General features: G+C 40.0%; 1 protein-coding gene across 1 annotated transcript in view; it reads left to right on the top strand.

Moving 5' to 3' along the window:
• Prkdc (protein kinase, DNA-activated, catalytic subunit) overlaps positions 1-22,834 on the top strand; it is a 263,909-nt gene that overhangs the window by 200,476 nt on the left and 40,599 nt on the right. The window contains exons 66-68 of the mRNA XM_045144399.1: positions 738-846; positions 2,693-2,804; positions 20,764-20,953. Coding sequence (XP_045000334.1) covers positions 738-846; positions 2,693-2,804; positions 20,764-20,953 — 411 coding nt within the window. The remainder of the gene's footprint in view (positions 1-737; positions 847-2,692; positions 2,805-20,763; positions 20,954-22,834) is intronic.

Below are 22,834 nucleotides of genomic sequence, written 5' to 3'. Positions count from 1 at the left end.
TGAAATCCCCTCTCACTGAGTCCCCTTTTTTCCAACTAGTCTCTCTTCTATTTATATATCTTTTTTTTTTCCCTTCTGTTACGCAGGTAGTTTTTTCTGTAGGTAGTATCAGCCACTGTGAAATCATTAATATCAAGGCCACTTTGTGTCTGGATAATAGCATTATAAGCAGTCCTCTACTTCCTTTCTTTGGCTCTTATATTCTTTCTGCCTACTTCCACAATGGTCCTTGAGTTTTGGAGAGTGTGATGGAGATGTCTTACTTAGTGTTGAACATCCCACTGTCACTTCTGTTCAGCACTTTGACCATTTTTGAGTCACTCCAATGGTCCCCAACATCTGAAAAGGGAAGCATCTCTAACCAAAAGTGAGAGTAAAATGCTGTAATATGTTTTAAAACTTAATATAGTCTAGGGATGTAACTCATTGGTAGTGCACTTGCCTAGCATGTACAGAGCTCTGGACTGGCTCTTCAGCACAGTGGATGGATGGTAGGTACAAGTACAGATAATGATATACTTAGAGTATACTTATTTTTGATATTGTTAAACCAAATAATTGAAATACTAAATTATTTTCAAAAAATTAAACCATTTGGTAATTGTTTCTGTGACATACTTGGTTGGCACTATGAGAAACACTGAGTGAGTAATAGATTTTCAGTGCACTTGCTAATATTTCACATTTTTAAAAAGCATATTGAAAGAGTTAAGTGGCAAAATTTCCTTTTCTTGTAGAATTACTCTAGTATTGATATACTGTTACGCAGAAGTAGACTCACCAAACTACAGTCTGTACAAACTTTAACAGAAATTGAGGAGTTTATCAGCTTTATAAGTAAACAAGGTAAGTTTTTTAACTTCCCATTATAGCTTCTAATTATGAAGGAAATTTAGCACTGGATTTTTTGTTGTTGTTGTTTAATGAAGGTATCTTCTTTTTGTGGGGAGGGGTGTTTGTTTGTTTGAGGTAGGGTCTCACTCTAGCCCAGGCTGACGTGGAATTCACTATGTAGTGTCAAGGTGGCCCTGAACTCATGGTGATCCTCCTACTTCTGCCTCCCAAGTGCTGGGGTTAAAGGTGTGCACCACCACACCCGGCTTTAATGAAGGTATCTTCTTACTTTGTAGGTTAAAAACTTCCATAAATGTGTTCTACAAATATATCTTTTAAAGTAATGAAATAAATGTTTAAGATGGTCAGGCACTATTGTTCTGTGCACTGAGGATGATAAACAAAGCACAACTATATTAAAGAAGTGTTTAAAGTGGGAATGACTCCATGGAAGGGGCCTGTCCTTGCCAGAGGAGCTTACAGTGTGGAAGAGAAGGGCCTGCTGAGCTTTTGTCTTGCTGATCACTACAGTGATAGAGGCCCAGGAGGAGGGTGGCCAGTCTGAGGGGAGCATTGGGAGTGTGTGGAAGGTTATGAAAGGATACACAAGCCTGTGTGCTGCCAACAGATTATATTTCAGTGCTTATAGGGGGCTGTTTTAAGAGAGGACGTCTTTCCAAAGATTACTTTAATTCTATATCTGTTTCAATTTTTGTTTCAAATAATTATGAAAAACACCAAATAGTTTTCATCTTCACTGTTTAATATTCACAGAACTGTTTTTATAAGACCTTTTATTAGTGATGTATTGAATGCTTTCTGTAGTTTGATAGCTATGTTAAACTTTTTGATATTATCTTGATTTTGTAGCCTTATAAGATGCAGTGCCAACTAACTTATATAAGGTGGTAAGTGAAGGATAAGAGCCTAGAGCCTTATGAGCTAAGCTTGTCTTCCTTGCAGCTGCTTCCTAGCCACTGAAAGAAAGACATAGGCTTTAAGTATTAGAAATGTGAAATTTCAGTTTCATGAGGAATATTATGAATCCATTTTGTGAGGCTTTTGAGGCTAGATTGTTTTAGATGTTACAAATGTACCCACATCCCAGGACTGGGGCAGTATTCCCCATGTTGCAGTCAGGTTCTCATTGCTGGTAGAAATCACCTAACCAAGAGCAGCTTGTGGGAAAAAGAAAAAAAAAAAGTTTATTTTGGCTTACAGGTTCAAGGGGGAAACTCCATGATGGCAGGGAATACGATGGCATGAGCAGAGGGTAGACATCACCCCCTGGCCCACATAAGGTGGCCAATAGCTATAGGAGAGTGTAACAAACACCCAAATCTTTCTCAGTTGGGAACCTAGCATTCAGAACACCTAAGCTTATGGGGGACACCTGAATCAAACCACCACACCCTAATTTAATGCAGTGATGAGTTCTCAGCATGTTGTCAGTATTCACAGTGATGGTATAAACAAACTCTAAGTAGCCTATTACAGTTCAGATTACATGTTGCCTTCAAGTAAGTTTGCCATAACCCTATGAACATCTTCAGCTTTTAGTGCAGTATAGACTTTGGGATTGCAGATGATGGATTGTGGACCTGTGGTAGAAGTAAAGAGATCTGTGTATGTTTATTTCCCCCTCTTTTTTCTACATACTCAAGAGTGGTGTTTGAAGTGTCAGAATGTATTACATTGAATATGGTGACATATATTTACTTTGTGAGTAAAAGACACTTAGAAAAAACTTATACAAGAAAATTGAATTAGGTTTCTATTTACTTCTGATGATTTTTAATGTGTAAGTTGGTTTTCTTATTCAACTGTGAATATGATGACTTTCTAATACTATTTTTAGGTGATTTATCATCTTGGGGTCCACTTAGGAGACTTCTTAAAACCTGGACAAACAGATATCCTGATATTAAAATGGACCAGATGCACATCTGGGATGACATCATCACAAATCGGTAGGATATGGTCTTTTTGAGCCAAATTAGAGTTCTTTACCAAAATTGCTGGAGTGGAGATTGTTCAAAGTCATAGTTTAGAACATGTGAGGTTTGAGCGTAGAATATATGTCTCATACTGATTGCCTTCATAAGGTTTTCTAAATGGATTCTTATGTCTAAAGTGCATGTATCCCCACTTTCCCGCAAGGGGCGACTTGGTTTCTGCTAGCTTTGGTGGCATTGGATGCTACTGACTTATAGGAAACATGCTGTGGCAGGGTAGCCACACATTTGCTGCTGTGTCACAACCAAATCTTAGTGAGATGACAGCAGAGACTGCTATGTAATGATTGCTTATTCTGTTTTTAAAACAGGTTTAAAAAAAATTTTTACTGACAACTTCTGTACATGTAGACAATATCATAATTCCCTCCTGCTATATTCCCTTTCCCTCTCCCAAGTCCACCCTCCCCTGAATCTTCTTTCTAACTAGTCTCTTCTATTTTGATGTCATCATTTTTTCTCATTTTATGCAGGTCTTATGTAGATAGCATTAGGTATTGTGAGGTCATGAATACAATGACCATTTTGTGTTTGGAAGACAGTATTATAAGCACTCCTCCCCTTCTTTGACTCTTACATTTTTTTCAACTACCTGCTGCACAATGGCTGCAGAGGGTGTGATAGAGATGTCTTAGTGCAAAACACACCACTGTCATTTCTTCTTAGCACTTTAGTGAGTGTTGAGTCTCTCCAGTGGTTACCACCATCTGAAAACTGAAACTTTTCTAACCAACAGTGAGAGTAGCATTAATATGGAGGCATAAACATCAGTATTTAGAGGATAGTTTTGGTGGACATAATATATCCATTTAGCCAGATTGCAGTAGTAGTTTCCCCTTTAGGGCTTATGACCTCCCCATGCATTGGCTTTTGGTTAGATTTTCAGGGATTCCCTTCAGTGAAGCAGACCTCATCAGAGCAGTTGGTTTCCTCATAACAGACTTGCCACCATTGTACCATTTGGTATATTTGGCCTGGCTGTCCAGCTGTAGAACTTGCAGGGTCCATTGCTGGTGAAGACCATTGATGACTTTTCTTCCCTTCCAGCATCTTGACAGCTCTTTAACAGAGAAGAGACTTCCAGCTCAGCTCCAGCTTGATTTCTTAGTGACCTGCAGCCCCCAAACTTGGGTTTTTGATTGTCTTTTACCCTCCAGTTCCTGCATACAGTTGTGTTTACATTCCCAGTTTGAGATCACTGTCATGACCTTATACTCTCTTCCCAGACTTCATGAACCCACTAGGAGAGAGATAACACACCCTATACACAGCCTTTACACAGGCAGCAAAGAAGCAGTACAGCTAGATATTGTGGGTTATTTGTGAAATATTCAAAGCAAATGGAACCCAGGAACTCTCACCCCACTGTCATGTTCTAATGTGTTTCCTGTTACTAACTTTTCTTCGTTACTTTTTTTTTTAATAATAAAATGACATTATTTATTTATTTGACAGAGAAAGAGAGTGAGAGAGAATGGGCGAGCCAGGGCCTCCAGCCACTGCAAACAGACTCCAGACATGTGCACCCCCTTGTGCATCTGGCTAAGCATGGGTGGAACCTGGGTCCTTTGGCCTTACAGGCAAACGCCTTAACCACTAAGCCATCCCTTCAGCCCCACCTGTTTCTTGTTTTTTGTTTTTTAATGTTTTTATTAGCATTTTCCATGATTATTAAAAAAAATCCCATGGTAATTCCCTCCCTCCCCACCCCCCACGCTTTCCCCTTTGAAATTCCATTCTCCATCATATTACCTCCCCATCACAATCATTGTACTTACATATATACAATATCAACCTATTAAGTACCCTCCTCCCTTCCTTTCTCTTCCCTTTATGTCTCCTTCTTAACTTACTGGCCTCTGCTACTAAGTATTTTCATTCTCACGCAGAAGCCCAATCATCTGTAGCTAAGATCCACATATGAGAGAGAACATGTGGCGCTTGGCTTTCTGGTCCTGGGTTACCTGACTTAGTATAATACTTTCCAGGTCCATGCATTTTTCTGCAAATTTCATAACTTCATTTTTCTTTACTGCTGAGTAGAACTCCATTGTATAAATGTGCCACATCTTCATTATCCACTCATCAGTTGAGGGACATCTAGGCTGGTTCCATTTCCCAGCTATTATAAATTGAGCAGCAATAAACATGGTTGAGCATGTACTTCTAAGGAAATGAGATGAGTCCTTTGGATATATGCCTAGGAGTGCTATAGCTGGGTCATATGGTAGATCAATCTCTAGCTGTTTTAGGAACCTCCACACTGTTTTCCACAATGGCTGGACCAGATTGCATTCACACCAGCAGTGTAGAAGGGTTCCTTTTTTTCCACATCCCCGCCAACATTTATGATCATTTGTTTTCATGATGGTGGCCAATCTGACAGGAGTGAGATGGAATCTCAATGTAGTTTTAATCTGCATTTCCCTGATGACTAGTGACGTAGAACATTTTTTTAGATGCTTAAATGCCATTCATATTTCTTCCTTTGAGAACTCTCTATTTAGCTCCATAGCCCATTTTTTGATTGGCTTGTTTGATTCCTTATTATTTAACTTTTTGAGTTCTTTGTATATCCTAGATATTAATCCTCTATCAGATATATAGCTGGCGAAGATTTTTTCCCATTCTGTAGGTTGCCTCTTTGCTTTTTTCACTGTGTCCTTTGCGGTGCAAAATCTTTGTAATTTCATTAGGTCCCAGTGGTTAATCTGTGGTTTTATTGCCTGAGCAATTGGGGTTGTATTCAGAAAGTCTTTGCAAGACCAATATGTTGTAGGGTTTCCCCTACTTTTTCCTCTAGCAGTTTCAGAGTTTCCGGTCTGATGTTAAGGTCTTTAATCCATTTGGACTTAATTCTTGTGCATGGGCGAGAGAGAAGAATCTATTTTCATCCTTCTGCAGATATATATCCAGTTTTCCCAACACCATTTGCTGAAGAGGCTGTCTCTTCTCCAATGAGTATTTTTGGCATTTTTATCGAAAATCAGGTGGCTATAGCTACTTGGGCTTACATCTGGGTCCTCTATTCTGTTCCACTGATGTACATGTCTGTTTTTGTGCCAGTACCATGCTGTTTTTGTTACTATGGCTCTGTAGTATAGGTTAAAATCAGGTATGGTGATACCACCAGCCTCTTTTTTGTTGCTCAGTATTATTTTAGATATTCGAGGTTTTTTGTGATTCCAAATGAATTTTTGGATTGTTTTTTCTATTTCCATGAAGAAAGCCTTTGGAATTTTGATAGGGATTGCATTAAATGTGTAGATTGCTTTAGGTAAGATTGCCATTTTCACAATATTGATTCTTCCAATCCAGGAACAAGGGATGTTTCTCCACTTTCTAGTGTCTTCTGCAATTTCTCGCTTGAGTGTTTTAAAGTTCTCATTGTATAGATTCTTTACTTCCTTGGTTAGGTTTATTCCAAGGTACTTTATTTTTTTTTGATGCAATTGTGAATGGGAGTGATTCTCTGATTTCATCCTCTGTGTGTATATTGTTAGCATATATGAAGGCTACAGATTTCTGGGTATTTATTTTGTATCCTGCTACATTGCTGTAGGTTTTGATCAGCTCTAACAGCTTGCTAGTAGAGTCTTTAGGGTCCTTTATGTATAGAATCATGTCATCTGCAAATAATGATAACTTGAGCTCTTCCTTTCCAATTTGTATCCCTTTTATGTGTGTCTCTTGCCTTATTGCTATGGCTAAGACTTCCAAAACTATATTAAATAAAAGTGGGGACAGTGGACACCCTTGTCTTGTTCCTGATTTTATTGGAAAAGCTTCCAGTTTTTCCCCATTTAGTAATATGTTGGCTGTAGGCTTGTCATAAATAGCCTTTATTATATTGAGATATGTTCCTTCTATTCCCAGCCTCTGTAGGACTTTTATCATGAAGGGATGTTGGATTTTGTCAAATGCTTTCTGGTGTCTAATGAGATGATCATGTGATTTTTGTCCTTCAACCCATTTATGTAATGTATTACATTTATAGATTTGCATATGTTGAACCATCTCTGCATCTCTGGGATAAAGCCTACTTGGTCAGGGTGAATGATCTTTTTGATATATTCTTGTATTCTGTTTGCCAATATTTTGTTGAGAATTTTTGCATCTATGTTCATGAGGGAGATTGGTCTGTAATTTTCTTTTTTTGTTTTATCTTTGCCTGGTTTTGGTATCAGGGTGATGCTGGCCTCATAGAAGGAGTTTGGTAGAATTCCTTCATTTTCTATTTCCTGGAAAAGCTTAAGAAGCAATGGTGTTAGCTCTTCCTTAAAAGTCTGGTAAAATTCAGCAGTGAATCCATCCGGGCCTGGGCTTTTTTTAGTTGGGAGATTATTGATAACTGTTCGGATCTCCGTGTTTGTTATAGGTCTATTTAAGTGATTAAAATCATTTTGATTTAATTTAGGTAGGTCATATAGATCAAGGAAATCATCCATTTCTTTCAGATTTTCATACTTTGTGGAGTATATGCTCTTATAGTATGTCCCTATGATTTTTTGAATTTCTCTGGCATCTGTTGTGATGTTACCTTGTTCATCTCTGATTTTATTAATTTGTATCTCTTCTCTCTTTCTTTTGGTCAGATTTGCTAAGGGTTTATCAATCTTGTTTATCCTTTCAAAGAACCAACTCTTTGTTTCATTAATTCGTTGGATTGTTCTTTTTGTTTCTATCTCATTAATTTCTGCCCTAATCTTTATTATTTCTTCCCGTCGACTGACTTTTGGTTTGCCTTGTTCTTCTTTTTCCAAGGCTTTAAGGTGAAGCATTAGGTCGTTTACATGCGACCTTTCTAATTTCTTAATATAGGCACTTAAGGCTATATATTTACCTCTTAGAACTGCCTTCATTGTGTCCCAAAGATTTTGATATGTTGTGTTCTCATTGTCATTTGACTCTATAAATTTTTTGATTTCCGTTTTGATTTCTTCATTGACCCATTCTTCATTTAGTATTGTATTGTTTAGTTTCCATGATTTTGTGTATGCTCTATAGCCTTTCTTGCTACTGATTTGTAGTTTAATTCCATTGTGGTCAGATAGAATGCAAGGAATTATTTCAATTTTCCTAAATTTGTTAAGATTTGCTTTGTGTCCTAATATATGGTCTATTTTAGAGAATGTTCCATGTGCTGCTGAAAACAATGTATATTCTCCAGCCTTTGGATGAAATTATCCTGTATATATCTGTTAAGTCCATTCCTTCTATGACCTCATTTAGTCCAGATGCCTCTCTGTTTATTTTTTCCCAGGATGATCTGTCAATTGGTGAGAGTGGGGTGTTAAAGTTACCCACTACCACTGTGTTTGGTGTTATCTGTGACCTTAGTTCTAATAGTGTTTGTTTGATAAATTTGGGAGCCCCCATGTTAGGTGCATATATGTTTAGGATTGTAATGTCCTCCTGTTGGAGTGTGCCCTTAATCAATATAAAGTGACCTTCCTTATCTTTCTTGACTAACGTTGGACTGAAGTCTATCTTGTCAGATATTAGGATAGCAACCCCTGCTTTTTTTTTAGGCCCATTTGCTTGAAACACCATCTTCCAACCTTTCACCCTAAGATAATGTCTATTCTTTGTAGAAAGGTGAGTTTCTTGGATACAACAAATTGTAGGATCCTGCTTTTTAACCCAGTCTGCAAACCTATGTCTTTTTGTTGGGGCATTGAGGCCGTTGATATTAAGAGATATTATTGAAAGGTGTGTATTTATATTTGCCTTTTTTTTTTTTTTTTTGTGGTTCCAGTTCTACCTGTGCTCTTTTAACAAGTATTTGAGTATTTCTTGTTTTTTCTAGGTTCCTTATATGTGTGCTTTTCCTTTTCTTCAGCATGGAGGATTCTATCAAGCATTTTCTGTAGAGCTGGTTTTGTCTTCAAATACTCCTTTAACCTGCTTTTGTCATGGAATGTCCTTATTTCTCCGTCTATTTGAATGGATAACTTTGCAGGATAAAGTAACCTTGGTTGACAGTTGTTATCTTTCAGAACTTGGAATATATCACTCCAAGCCCTTCTGGCTTTAAAAGTTTGTGTTGAATAATCTGCTGTAATTCTGATGGGTTTACTTTTGTAGGTAACTTGATTTTTCTCTCTAACTGCTTTCAATATTTTTTCTTTTGTGTGTGTATTTATTTGGAAGTTTGATTATAATATGGCGAGGAGAGGTTCTTTCCATGTTTTGTCTGGCTGGGGTTCTAAAGGCTTCCTGTATTTGTATTGGCACCTCTTTCCCAATTTGGGGAAAATTTTCTTCTATGATTTTGTTGAAGACACCTATTATGCCTTTGGAGTGGACTTCTTCTCCTTCTACTATGCCCTGAATTCTAATACTTGATCTTTTCATAGTGTCCCGAATATCTTGAAATTCCCACTCATACTTTTCTATAAGTTTGTCTTTCTCTTTGTTGGCCTGTATTAGATCTGCCACCTGGTCTTTTAGCTTAGATATTCTATCCTCTCCTTCATCCATTCTACTGGTGAGATTTTCTACACAGTTTTTTATTTCATTAATTGTGTTCTTCATTGCTAGCAATTCGGACTGGTTTTTCTTTATTATTTCTATTTCTTTATTTATGTCTTGTATTGCCTTCTTTATTTCATGATATTGGTGTCCTGCATCTTCTTTGATTCCTTTGATTTCCTCTTTAAGTTCCTCTTTGAATCCTTTGATTTGTTCTCTGACTTCTTTGAGCATATTTACAATCATTCTTTTGAAATCTTTCTCAGGCATTTCCTCTAACTTGTTCTCACTGGAGGTCATTTCTGATGCATTAATACTTTTAGGTGGATTTATATCGTCTTGCTTTTTAGTGTTTCTTGTGTTATAATGTATATATTTTTGCATGTTGGATTAAGTTAATGCTTGGATTTTCTAGCTAGCTGGGTATTCTTAGCTCTATCAATTGGTTTGATGTTATATATTTTCAGGGTAGGAGTTTGAAGTGTTAGATGTGGCTCGTAAGACTCTGAGAGTATCTACAAAGGTGCTCCTAGGGGTTGAGTTTCCCTGCTATGGGGGTATTCAAATAGGCTGAGTGGAATAAAATACAGGTAGTTTCTAAAAGTTAACTAAACACTGTACCCATTCAGTCAAAAACAGCCCCAAGTATGTATGCCAGAGTAGTTATTATAACAACCAGATCCTCTATCAACATAGAGGTTAAGATTTCTGGTCTGTTGAGGGATCCAAGTCAGCTTGTGACCAAATGAGACCCTTCCCTGGTGCAAGCCCAGTTACCTTGGATGAGTTTGGTCTCAGTCAAGTTGCTGCCTGGGTCGTCGGGCTGCTGTTGTGATTTCTGGAGCTGGGCACTGGGTTTTCCTGCGGGGCAAGCCAAACCTGGCAACTGTGGCCCTGCAGATCAGCTCCCCCACTGGGTCTGTCAGCAGCTGAAGCTTCTGCCGCTCCTTGGTCTGCTGCTGCTTGGGCCGCTGTTACCAGTGCTGGAGCCACTGATGTTGCTGCCGAACTCTGCTCCTGCTTGGGTCAGGTTGGCGTGGCTGTGTCCCGGGACCACTGCTCTGTTCGCTGGAGCTGGGCTCAGGCGGTGGGGGAGGGAGGGAGCCGCAGCTGCTCTGGTTCTCTAGCTGCTCCACGTGTTCTTCTACCTTGCAGTCTGCTCCTCCGTTCCTCGCTGCCGCTCTCCCTTCACATTTTCCGAGTTGCGGAGAGCGCCGGTGTGAGGGAAAGCTCCCGCACCTGGCTTTTCTTGCGGCTGGAGCCGAGCTTGGCGGCTTTCTTTGCGCCACCGCCGCCGAGCTTGGCGGAGCTGCCGCAGCCGCCTTTCCCGCCTGTGCGGGCTCTGGATGCTCTAGATCTCTCCTACTTCTCCGCTGCTGCTTCAATTTCCTATACACTTCACTTTTTAGTAAAAGTGTATATTTTGCTGAGTTTTTTTGATCTTTTTTCCCCCCCAGGCTGCTTTGGCGTGGTACCTATGCCGCCATCTTAACCAGAAGTCTTTGTTACTTTTTGTTTTGAGATAAGTTCTTATTTGTATAAAAATTGCAAGAAAAGTAGAATACTTCTATATACCCTGGCTCATGAATTTTACTGTAACTTTTTTTTATTATTATTATTTTTGAGGTAGGGTCTCACTCTAGCACTGGCTGACCTGGAATTCTCTATGTATTTTCAAGGTGGCCTCAAACTCACAGTGATCCTCCTTCCCATCTCTGCCTCCTGAGTGCTGGGATTAAAGCCACACCTGGCTACTGTAACTTTTTTTTTTTAATTTTAGATTTTTTTTTTTTTTTTTTAAGGAGGGGTCTCACTCTAGCCCCAGCTGACCTAGAATTCACTTTGTACCCCAGTCTGGCCTTCAACTAACAAGTGATCCTTCTGCCTCAGCTACCTGAGTACTAGAATTAAAGGTATATATCACCACCCTGGCTTTATATTCCTCCATGCATTCATATTTTTGTTTGTTTTGTTTTTTGAGGTAGGGTCTCACTCTAGCCCAGGTTGACCTAGAATTCATTCTGTATTCTCAGGGTGGCCTCAAACTCATGGCGATCCTCCTACCTCTGCCTCTTGAAGCATGTGCTACCATTCCCAGCTTCATTCATACTAATTTATGAACCATTTATATGTAAGCTGCATACCTCAGTCCCTTTATCTTTTGTTTTGTTTTGTTTTTGAGGTAGGACCTCACTCTAGCCCAGCCTGACCTGGGATTTACTATGTAGTCTCAGACTGGCCTTGAATTTACAGTGGTCGTCCTACCCCTGCCTCCTGAGTGCTGGGATTAAAAGCATGTGTCATGACATCAGCCTCCTTATCTTTTTATATCTGTACATAGTCTAAAAAATGAGAATGAGAGCCCGGGTGTGGTGGCACACACCTTTAATCCCAGCACTTATGAAGCAGAGGTAAGAGGATCGCCATGAGCTTGAGGCCACCGTGAGACTACATTGTGAGTACCAGGTCAGCCTGGGCCAGACTGAGATCCTACCTCGAAAAACAAACCAAAAAAAAAAAAAAAAAAAAAAAGAGAGAGAGAGAGAGAGAGAGTGGGAAAAAAAAAAGAGAATGAGCACAGTGGTCAACTTTAGCACTTTCATTTTCTTTTTTTTTTAAATACATTTTTATTTGCAGGGAGAAAGAGAGAGAGAATGCATGGGCACACCAGAGCTTTTTACCACTGTAAACAAACTCCAGACACATGTGTTACTTTGTACATCTGGCTTTATGTAGGTGCTGGGGAATCAATATCTGGCTAGCTCAGGTTGGCAAACTTTGTAAGCAAATTCCTTTAACTGCTGTATCATCTCCCCAACCTCACTTTCACTGTCAGTCTTGAGCCCAATCCAGTTTTGTCAGTCATCTCATTAGTGTCCTATGAAAAGTTTCTCCCCTGTAAAACAGCTCTGGTCCAGAATTACAGATGGCATTCTCTTGGGTCACTTTAATCACTATTCTGGAACAGTTTCCCAGTCTTTGTGTTTCTCATGACATTGACACTTTTGTTAACGTTCCTTACTTTGGGTTTGTCGTCTTCCTCATCATGAGACTCAAGCTGTCCACCCCAGTTCTTAAACTGTTGTGTCACATGTGTCTTTTTGTTTGTTTGCTTGTTTCTTTGCAGCCGTTTAGAAGCTATTGTGGGAGATGCTTTGAAATACGTAAATATTGGCTTCATGACAATTACCCCTTACTATTTCACATTTACATGACTTTCATTTGGACAGTGGTACTTGAAAAATGATTTTTGGCTCTAGCACTTGTTTTATGATCATCAGATGATATCTTTTTGTAAGGCAGAGCCCTCCCTTCTCCCCAACTCTTTTAAAATCTTGTTTTGTTTGTTTCTTACATTGTTTTTGTCTTCCCAGTGTGGGGTTTAAAGGCATGCACCGCTTTGCCCAGGTCAGCCCTGTATTTTTGATATTTGCTATTTGTTTTTGTAAGACCCAGATTTTCCTGTGGTATTATTTTCTTTCCATTGAAATTCTTCCTGTAACAAATCTGTGGTGAATTTTCTCAGTTTTTCTTTATCTGAAAAATATCTTTATTTTACTATTGTTCCTAAAGAACATTTTCTCTGAATGTAAAATCCTGAGTAAATTCCCCTTACTCCAGAGTAGTGTCTTCTAGTGGCCATATTTCTGAAGAAACATTAAGGGTTATTCAAGCAGTTATTCCCTGGCATGTAATATGTCCTATTTTCAAGATTTTTTCTTAGTCATTAGTTAATCAATTTGATTATGATATCTAGGTGTGAGTTGATTTTTACATGAGTTTACTGAGTTTCTAGAATTTGTATATTTATATCACCAAATTTTGAGAGTTTTATGTTTTTGGTTTGCTAGTATTATAAAAAATGGGTTTCATTATGACATTTTTATACATGACATAATATATTTTTATCATATTCACCTCATCCCTATTACCTTCTCTTATCTCATTCCTGATGATTCCTTCTTCCCACCTTCTTCTCTTCTGCCTTCCTTCCTTCTTCCCTCCTTTCTTTGTAGTTTAATTAAGGTTAATACCAAGAACATGGATGAAAGTTACTGGAGCATGAGTACTATGCCAGTAGGTATACTACTGTAGAATAAATATCTCTTTCCCCCATTAACTGCTTGTATATCCTCAGGAGAGGAGAGACTGTATGAGTCCCAACACCTCAATGACAGGATCTTGACAGGCCCAATCTTGTGCAGCTCTTGTGATGGTAGTTAATACATGCTGTGAGTTCAAGGGTGTAATAGCCATGTCATGCTTGGAAGTCAGTCACCAGCCCACTGCCTTCTATTCCTTCTTCTGTGATATTTCCTGAGATATGGTAGAGGCAATACAAATTTCCCATTCATAGCTCAACATTCAACTCTCAAGTCTTTTTAGCACTTTGACCAATGTTGGCCATTGTAAAAAGGAGCTTCTCGCCGGGCATGGTGGCACACGCCTTTAATCCCAGCACTTGGGAGGCAGAGGTAGGAGAATCGCCATGAGTTCGAGGCCATCCTGAGACTCCATAGTGAATTCCAGGTTAGCCTGGGATAGAGTGAGTCTCTACCTCAAAAAACCAAATAAATAAATAAATAAAAATAAAAAGGAGCTTCTCTAACCAAAGATGATAGTAACAGTAAACTTATGACTATAAATATAGCTATCTAGAAAGTTCTTTTGACAGGTATATCATGTCCACTTAATCATACATAGCAATAGTTTCCCCACTAGTGCCTAGCACCAAAAGCCATGAGCTTTTGATTGTTTACAGTACCAGTGTATTAGTAAGAGTTCTGTAGAGGAGCAGAACTGATAAAATGAGTATGTATTATAAAGGGAATTTATTAGATCAACTTATAGGATACCAGCTGGGCAGTCCAATAATAGCTGTCTAAAGGCTATGGAGTCTGAGAACCTGGTAGCTGGCTTCTCAGTCCACAAGGCTGGATGCCTCAGCAGCCCCAATATGGCACTGAGAGCCTAGAGAATTCCTAGAGACCCACTGGTCTTTAGTCTAGCATTGGAAGGCTAAGGAAGTTGGATTCCAATGAGAAGTTATATTAGGGTTCTCTAGAAGAACAGAACTGGTAGAATGGAATTAGTATTAAAAGGGGAATTTATTGGATTAATTTATGGCCATCTAACAATAGCAGTCTGCAGGCTGGAGAGTCAAGGAGCCTGGTAGCTGCTCAGTTTACATAACTCATGAGTTTCAGTCTGGCATTGAAGGCATAGAAGATTCTGCAGAGCTACTGATCTTCAGTCCTTCTTGAAAGGGTGATCAAACTTTGTTCCAGTGCTGACCAAGGGTAGCTGAACAGGGTAGGTGCATGTGTGAGGAAATAGTGGGGACAGCCAGGTAAAAGACACTCATCAGTGGGTAGCACAGGCAATGAGGCTAAAAGGGGCTGTGTTGTCTCAGATTTTCCTTATATATAGTTCACCACCAGGAAGGCCAGTTACTCTAAAGGAGGGGCTTCCTCTCAGTTAATCCTTGGAAATGCCTTCAGAGATCACTGAAGAAGCCTTTCTTATTTGACTCCTAATTTGACCCAGTTGACAATAGAACTTAATTGGCAGAACTAAGTAAGAATTCCCTCATGTGGGGAGAGGACTCAAATCTAATCAAAAAGCAATTAGAGGGTTGAGGAGATGCTTGGTGAATAAAGTACTTGACACGCAAAAGTGAGTACCCGAATTCACAACGCCAGAACCCATGTAAAGTGAGATGCTTTAACACTACTTTCTATAGCCCCAGTGTGCCTAGGGTGAGTGTTGTAGTAGCTTCACTTCCTGGGATGAACTTCCAAACCAGACACAGTTTATAGGAGAAAAGGTTTATTTCAGCTTACAGATCCAAGGGGAAGTTCCATCAATGGCAGAAGAAGCTGGCTCCCTTTTACAAATCCAAGCAAAGAGAATCCACACCACCAGCAAGCACCACAAACAAGCAAACACAAACCTGCATCAGAACAGCAGGGAACCAGTAGAGCTCAGACTCCTTTACATGTTTTGGGCTAGAAACCAGATCTGCCCCCAGTGACACATCTTCTAGCCAGGCAGCTAGAGGCAAGTTTTAATTGGAAGCCTGAGTTTATTTGCGGACATACATTCAGACTCCCATCCCTGGCCCCCAGTAGACTCATGACCATCTTACATTGCAGATTGTAATCAGTACAACTTCAAAGGGCCCCATAGTCTTTACCAACTTAAGATTGTTCCAATGTCCCAAGTCTCATCTGAGATTTAAGCTTGTCTCTTAACTGTGAGTCCTGTAAATCAAACAAATTATATACTTTCTACATATAATGGCCCAGAGTAAGCATTTCTATTGCTAGAAGGTATAACAAGGAGAGATGGGACAAATGCAAACTCAATAACCATTAGGCAAACATCAGACATCTGTAGTTCAGGTTTGACATAATGACCAGTAACTGACAGTCTCTGGAATTTCCAGTTCTACCCCTCCAGCTGGGCTGAGTAGCCAGGGAAAACTTCCAATCTGAGCCAGCAGTGCTCCATGGTAACCCTGGCACAGTCCTAGTATATCCAAAACATATTCGGATCTCCATGCAAACCATGGTCCATCTTCCAGTAGCTTCATTGGCCTCTCAGGGATTTCACACCCTGTTCCATATGTTGCATCTCAGCAGCTACTCCTGGAACCATGTGCACTTCATGACCCACTACATGCATTTTTCATGAAATGAAAATTTTTAATGAAACCAATACCAAGTGTGCAGGACACACCCATGTTGTTAATACAGGGAGGTAATAAACTATGACCCTGAAGAGCAAGTCTCTTCCTTACAAAAGAGTTTGCATTTTTACCATTTAGTATTTCCTGGGTGGAATCACCTCAGGCATTCTTCAGTTGTTTCAAGGTAAAGTAGTTAGGCCACCCTCCTTAAGATTGCTTAAGTGTTTGACAATAGCAGCTTTAGCAACCAGTCTCAGTGACAGTAATGTTAAACTTGTTTGAATTGTTACAATTTTAAATCTTATATCTCTCAGTTCCATACCTTCTTGTGATACACATCAAATTATGTTTAGAAAATTTTTTATGTTTTATTTATTTATTTGGAGAGAGAGATGCCAGTAGGTATACTACTGTAGAATAAATATCTCTTTCCAAGCTAGCTGCCCCTTTACCTTCCAAGCAATTCTCTGGTCTCCACCATCTTTCTCACTGTGCTGGCTCCCTTTCATAAATCCAAGCAGAAAGAAACCACCTCACCAACCAGTACCACTAGCAACCAAATACAAACCTGCAACAAAACAGTAGGAACCCAGGTAGAACTCAAACTACTTTACACACCTTTGGGCTAGAAATTAGATCCGCCCCCCAGTGAGACCTCCTTCAGTCAGGCAGCTGGAGGCAAGCTTTAATAAGCTAACCTAAGTCTATTGGGAGACATATATTCTAACTACCACAGTGAGAAAGATGGTGGAGACCAGAGAATTGCTTGGAAGGTAAAGGGGCAGCTAGCTTGGTGATGCCATGCAGTGAACAATGAAAGACCATGCCCCTACAATCTTCCATCAGCCTGAGCCCTTTTCTAGATGCCCTGGCAAAATGCACAGGGTTTATTTCAGACTGGTGCTGCTGTGCCACACCACTCCATTCTACAGCAGGAGACAGATCGTTCTTGTGGCACAACCAGACAGAAGAGAGAAGAAACTCATTCCAGTGTTGGAGACTTTTCCTGTTTTTTGTTTTTGTTTTGTTGTTGCTTTGTTTTGTTTAGGTTTTGGCTTTTCAAGGTAGGGTCTTGCTCTAGCCCAGGCTGACCTGGAATTCTCTGTGTAGTCTCAGGCTGTCCTTGAACTCATGGTGACCCTCCTACCTCTGCCTCATGAGTGCTGGGATTGAAGTCAGGTGCCACAACACCTGCTTTTCCTGGTTTTGAATTCTTGCACATGCCTGCATCTTTTTACTTTTTAAAATTTATTTATTTGACTGAGAAAGAGGAAGGGGGGGGATGAATGGGTGCACACATGGGTGCACCAGGGCTTCCAGCCATTGCAAACGAACTCCAGATGTGTGCACTCACTTGTGCATCTGGCTAACATGAGTCCTGGGGAATTGAACCTGGGTCCTTTGGCTTTGCAGACAAACACCTTAACTACTAAGCCATCCCTCCAGCCTGCCTGCATCTTGTAATTAGTCTCTCAAAGTATTGCATTTTACCTGGACTTTTTAGTCACTGGCAGAGGAGAGGGCTGCAGGGGCTTATTTCTAGGAAAGATCCTCTTCCAGCATTTTTCCCTGATGTGGTACAAGAACATGCCATGTGATGTAATGCTTTTTTACCCTCATTTAATTTGTTCTCTGTCTCTGCCCCAAACTCCCTCATCCGTTCTTCCACCTTTACTGCCTAAGTTAAATATGTTCCTCCTGCTATAGAGGGCCCATCTCTATTTCATATGCATCCACCTCCCCTTGGTGACTCCAGGATGCTATTCATACTGATGGGTGAAAAGTCACTGTCCATTCCTCAGTTATTTCCTTAAGTATTTATCAGGTACCCATTTATGCCACACTTACTTCTCTGTTTATATAATTAAAAATGGTGAGAGACTGAAAACAGTATTAAGTTTTGGATGGGTTGGTTTGGGGCCAAAAGCACCAAGCAGTTTGATAAGGAGAATACAAGCAAATCCATGGCAAGAGAGGATATATCTTGGAAGTTACTGAAAAAGGAAACAAAAAATCGGCAGATGTTAGGAAGGCTGGGCCATAGTGTTGATATTATATTATAGTTCTTTCTGTTGGCTGGGACAAAATACCTGACTAGAAGCAGCTCAAGGAAGGAAGGGGTTATTTGTTTTACACTTCCAGGAGGTACATTCTATCATGTTGGGGAAGGCACAATGGAGTGAGAAGCTAGATTCTCTAAAGCAGAGGACAGACAAGAAGTGGGGCCAGGATATAAAACCTCAAGCTAGTCCTCAAGTGACCTATTTCCTTCAGCAAGATTCCATCTTCTAAAGGTTGCACAACCTTTTCAATGAGCACCACCAGCTGGAGACCAAGAGTTGAAACAGAATTTGTGAGGGACATTTTATATTTAAATCGCAACAGTGTTTTAAGGAAATCAGAGAAAGCTGTTGTACTGGTACATACTTGTATTGATCCCAGTTACTCAGGGGGCTGAGATGGAATGATTGCTTGAGCCTATAGGTTTAAGACCAACCTGAATAATATTACAAGATGCACCTTGGAAGGAGGGAAGGGAGGGAAAGAAGGGAGAGAGAAGAGGAAAGGAAAAGGAAGGGAAGGGAGGGGAGGGGAAGGGAAGGGAGGGGAGGGGAGGGGAGGGGAAGGGAAGAGAGGGGAAGGGAAGGGATGGGAAGGGAAGGGAAGGGAAGGGAAGGGAAGGGAAGGGAAGGGAAGGGAAGGGAAGGGAAGGGAAGGGAAGGGAAGGGAAAGGAAGGGAGGGGAAGAGAGGGGAAGGGAAGGGAAGGGAAGGGAAGGGAAAGGAAAGGAAGGGAGGGGAAGAGAGGGGAAGGGAAGGGAAGGGAGGGGAGGGGAAGAGAGGGGAGGGGAGGGGAAGGGAAGGGAGGGGAAGGGAAAAGGAGTAATAAGTCCCTGGATGAACAACTAAAAATTACTTGATTATTGATCAGTGGTGAACTTTGTATGTTAAAGCCCTTTGTCAGGTTACTGATACTAATGAAAAGTCACTTGAACACAGTAAAATGTAAATTATAAATATATGTACATAAATAATATATGTAAACGTGAATTTGTGTGTAAATTTTAAATTTATATGTATTTACATGAAAATTATATGTAAATTATAAATACAGATGTTAGACCTGCTGGCTTACACCTGTAATTACAGCACTCATGAGGCAGAGAGAAGAGGCCACACTGGTCTATATAGCAAGTTCCAAGATCTCAAAACATCAACTGCAAATTATAAACATAGGATTATTTTTACTTAAATGAAAAATTTATATCAATTCAGAGTTTTAAAATTTATAGTGATTTGTTTTTTGCAGCAGGGTTTCACTTTGCAGTCCACAATGGTCTAGTGCTTATTATGTAGACTAGGCTGGCCTCAAACTTGTACCAATCCTCTGCCTCAGCCTCCTGAGATAGGATTGCAGGTGTGTTCCACCATGCCTTGCCTCTCAAGCAAGCCCATTTAGCCACTGAGCCAGCTCCCCAGATAGATGGCCCACCTTTTAATGACAATTTATAACCTGTTTGTTTCTTTACATTTTAACCTTTGGGGGCCGAATCTTAGATTGGAGATATAATGAGATAAATGACTTTTGACCCCAAGATAGGGTATGTTACAAGAGAAACTTATGGGGGCTGGGGAGATAGCTGAGTGGTTAAAGGTGTTTACTTGCAAAACCTACTGGCCTCAGTTCAGTTCTGGAGCATCCACATTAAGCTAGATGCAAAAAGCGGCACAAGTGTCTGGCATTCATTTACAGTGACAGGAGAACTGCTGCACCTATATATACAGATGTTCATATCCACACATTTGTAAATATTTTGTTTGTTTGTTTTATTTTTATTTATTTATTTGAGAGCAACAGACAGGGAGAGAAAGAGGCAGAGAGAGAGAGAGAGAGAATGGGTGCGCCAGGGCCTCTAGCCACTACAAACGAACTCCAGATGCATGTGCCACCTTGTGGATCTGGCTTACGTGGGTCCTGGGTAATCGAGCCTCAGACCAGGGTCATGAGGCTTCACAGGCAAGTGCTTAACCACTAAGCCATTTCTCCAGCCCTGTAAATATTTTTTTTAAAGAGAGACATAGCCTGAGAAGGTGTCACAGTGCTTAAAGCATTTGCTTGTAAAGCCTGATGGTCTAAGTTCAAGTCCCCAATATTCATGTGAAGCCAAAGTCAAAAGTGATGCATGCATCTGGAGTTAGTTTGCAGTGGTAGGAAGCCCTGGCATGCCCACCCCTTCTTTCTCTTCTGCTTGCAAATATATAAATAAAAATAGTAGACAAAAAAGAGAGAGAAACTTGTAAGCACTAAATGATATCTAGAAATTCTCTTGAAATAGCCTATCTTTGGTGATCCTTCAAGAATTGGCTTAAAGGGGGGCTGGAGAGATTGCTCAGTGGTTAAAGGCATTTGCTTACAAAGCTTGATAGCCCAGATTCATGTCCCCAGATCCCATGTAAAGCCAGATGCACAAAGTGGCGCATGAATCTGGAATTTGTTTGCAATGGCAAAAGGTCCTGGCATGCCCGTTCTCTCTCTCATCCCACCCCCGTGCTGTAAATTTTTTTTTAAATTATTTTTTTTTAATGGGGAGAAATCTGCTTCCTAGAATGTATATTTATAGTATAGTATGAGCAAAACCTTAATAAATATAAATTTTCTGCATGTGAACATTATCAAGCATTTTCTAGAATCCCAAAATATCTTTCATGAATCTTTGACATTAAGGCTCACTTTCTCTTCTTTTGTATAGCTGTTTCTTTCTCAGCAAAATAGAGGAGAAGCTAGCTCCTCCTTCTGGAGATGTCAATATGGATGTGAATGAAGATGAAGATCCCAGTGACAGGGGAAAAGGGCATGAGCCAGAGGAAGATGTTCGTTCCCTCATCCAGAACTGCAGGTTTTCCATGAAAATGAAGATGATAGAAAGTGCACGGAAGCAGGTGAGTGCTATCTGTGCTCCTCTGTGGCACCGTGGGAGGTTTTATCTTGCCCTTAAAATTTGAAACTTAATAATGAATTAATATGCCTTTTCTCTTTTTATTTATTTATTTATTTATTTGGGTTTTTCAAGGTAGGATCTCTCTCTAGCTCAGGCTGACCTGGAATTCACTATGTAGTTTCAGGGTGGCCTCGAACTCATGGTGATCCTCCTACCTCTGCGTCCTGAGTGCTGGGATTAAAGGTGTGTGCCACCACACCCAGCTCTTTTTTTTTTTTTTTAAAGATTATATTTCTGTTTGTTTATTATGAGAGAGAGAGAGAGAATGAGAATGGCATGCCAGGGCCTATAGCCACTACAAACGAACTCCAGATGCATGTGCCATTATGTACATCTGGCTTACGTGGGATCTGGAGAATAGAACCTGGGTCCTTAGGCTTTGCAGGTAAGCACCTTAACCATTAAGCCATCTCTCCAGCCCATGCATTCTCTCTTTATAAGGAGTAAATTTGGGGTGTAATGGCTGAGTGCTTGCCTAGTAAGTACCAAGGCATTGGGTTCTCTCCCAACATTGGAGGGAAAAAAAAAGCATAAATTTGAAGAAACACTTATTTAAAATTATCCAGCTCAAAGTTTTTTTTTTTTTTTTTTAAAGGCAAAACAATGCCAAGCGTAGTGGTGCATACCTTTAATCCCAGCGCTTGGGAAGCCGAGGTAGATGGATAGCTTGAGGTTGAGGTTACCCTGAGACTACATAGTGAATTTCAGGCCAACCTGAGGTAGAAAAAGATCCAACCTTGAAAAACAAACAAACAAAAGCAAAAGATTCAGATTCAAAGGACTATGCTGTATAGAGGACAAGTAATTGATTAGCTGTGGGGTAGTAGTGAGAAAATTTGGGATTTTTGTAGCTAAATTAAATTCTTTTAAAATATATTTTTATTTTATTTTTTTATTTTTGAGAGAGAAAGAAGCGGGGGGGGGGGGGGGAATGGCCATGCCATGGCCTTCAGCCACTGCAAATGAACCAGACATATGTGCCCCCATGTCTGCATGTGAAACATTATGTGATTATGTCACTGTGTGTCTGGCTTACATGGGACCTGGAGATTCAAACATGAGTTCTTAGGCTTTGCAGGTGAACACTGTAACCATTAAGCCACACATAAATTAAATTCTTTATGTGGGAAAACAAAACAGACCAACCAGATGTACAGACTGAGTCTTGGCCAGCTGGTCACAGGTATGTTGGCTGCTAAAGTGAAAGTTATTTTGCTATTTTTAGAAAATGTGTGTTAATTATAAAAATGAATGTTCAAAGAAGTGCTTAAATCATCCAAAAATGAGCAATATGAAACAGGAAGATTGAAAGGAAGGTAGTAGTACAATAAAAGTCAGCATTTCCTGCAAGTACAAGTAGATTGAATCATTAAGGTAATGCAATTTGCAAAATGGTGCTTATGTTAAAATATTTTTATACCTTTTTTTTAATTTAATTTATTTATTTTTAGTTTTTTTTATTTTTTTAATTAATTAATTTGAGAGCGACAGACACAGAGAGAAAGACAGATAGAGGGAGAGAGAGAGAATGGGCGCGCCAGGGCTTCCAGCCTCTGCAAACGAACTCCAGACACGTGCGCCCCCTTGTGCATCTGGCTAACGTGGGACCTGGGGAACCGAGCCTCGAACCGGGGTCCTTAGGCTCCACAAGCAAGCACTTAACCGCTAAGCCATCTCTCCAGCCCTATTTTTATACTTTTATTGATAACTCCCATATATATAGAAAATGTACCATGACCATAGTCCTTCCACCACCCCATTTAAAAGTATATTAGTTTGCATGTGAAAAGTGTGTATGTGCATGCACATGCAGAGCCTCTTG

The sequence above is a fragment of the Jaculus jaculus genome, chromosome 2 (genome assembly GCF_020740685.1).
Source record: "Jaculus jaculus isolate mJacJac1 chromosome 2, mJacJac1.mat.Y.cur, whole genome shotgun sequence".
NCBI lineage: Eukaryota > Metazoa > Chordata > Mammalia > Rodentia > Dipodidae > Jaculus > Jaculus jaculus.
This window is presented reverse-complemented; position numbering and strand designations above follow the sequence as displayed.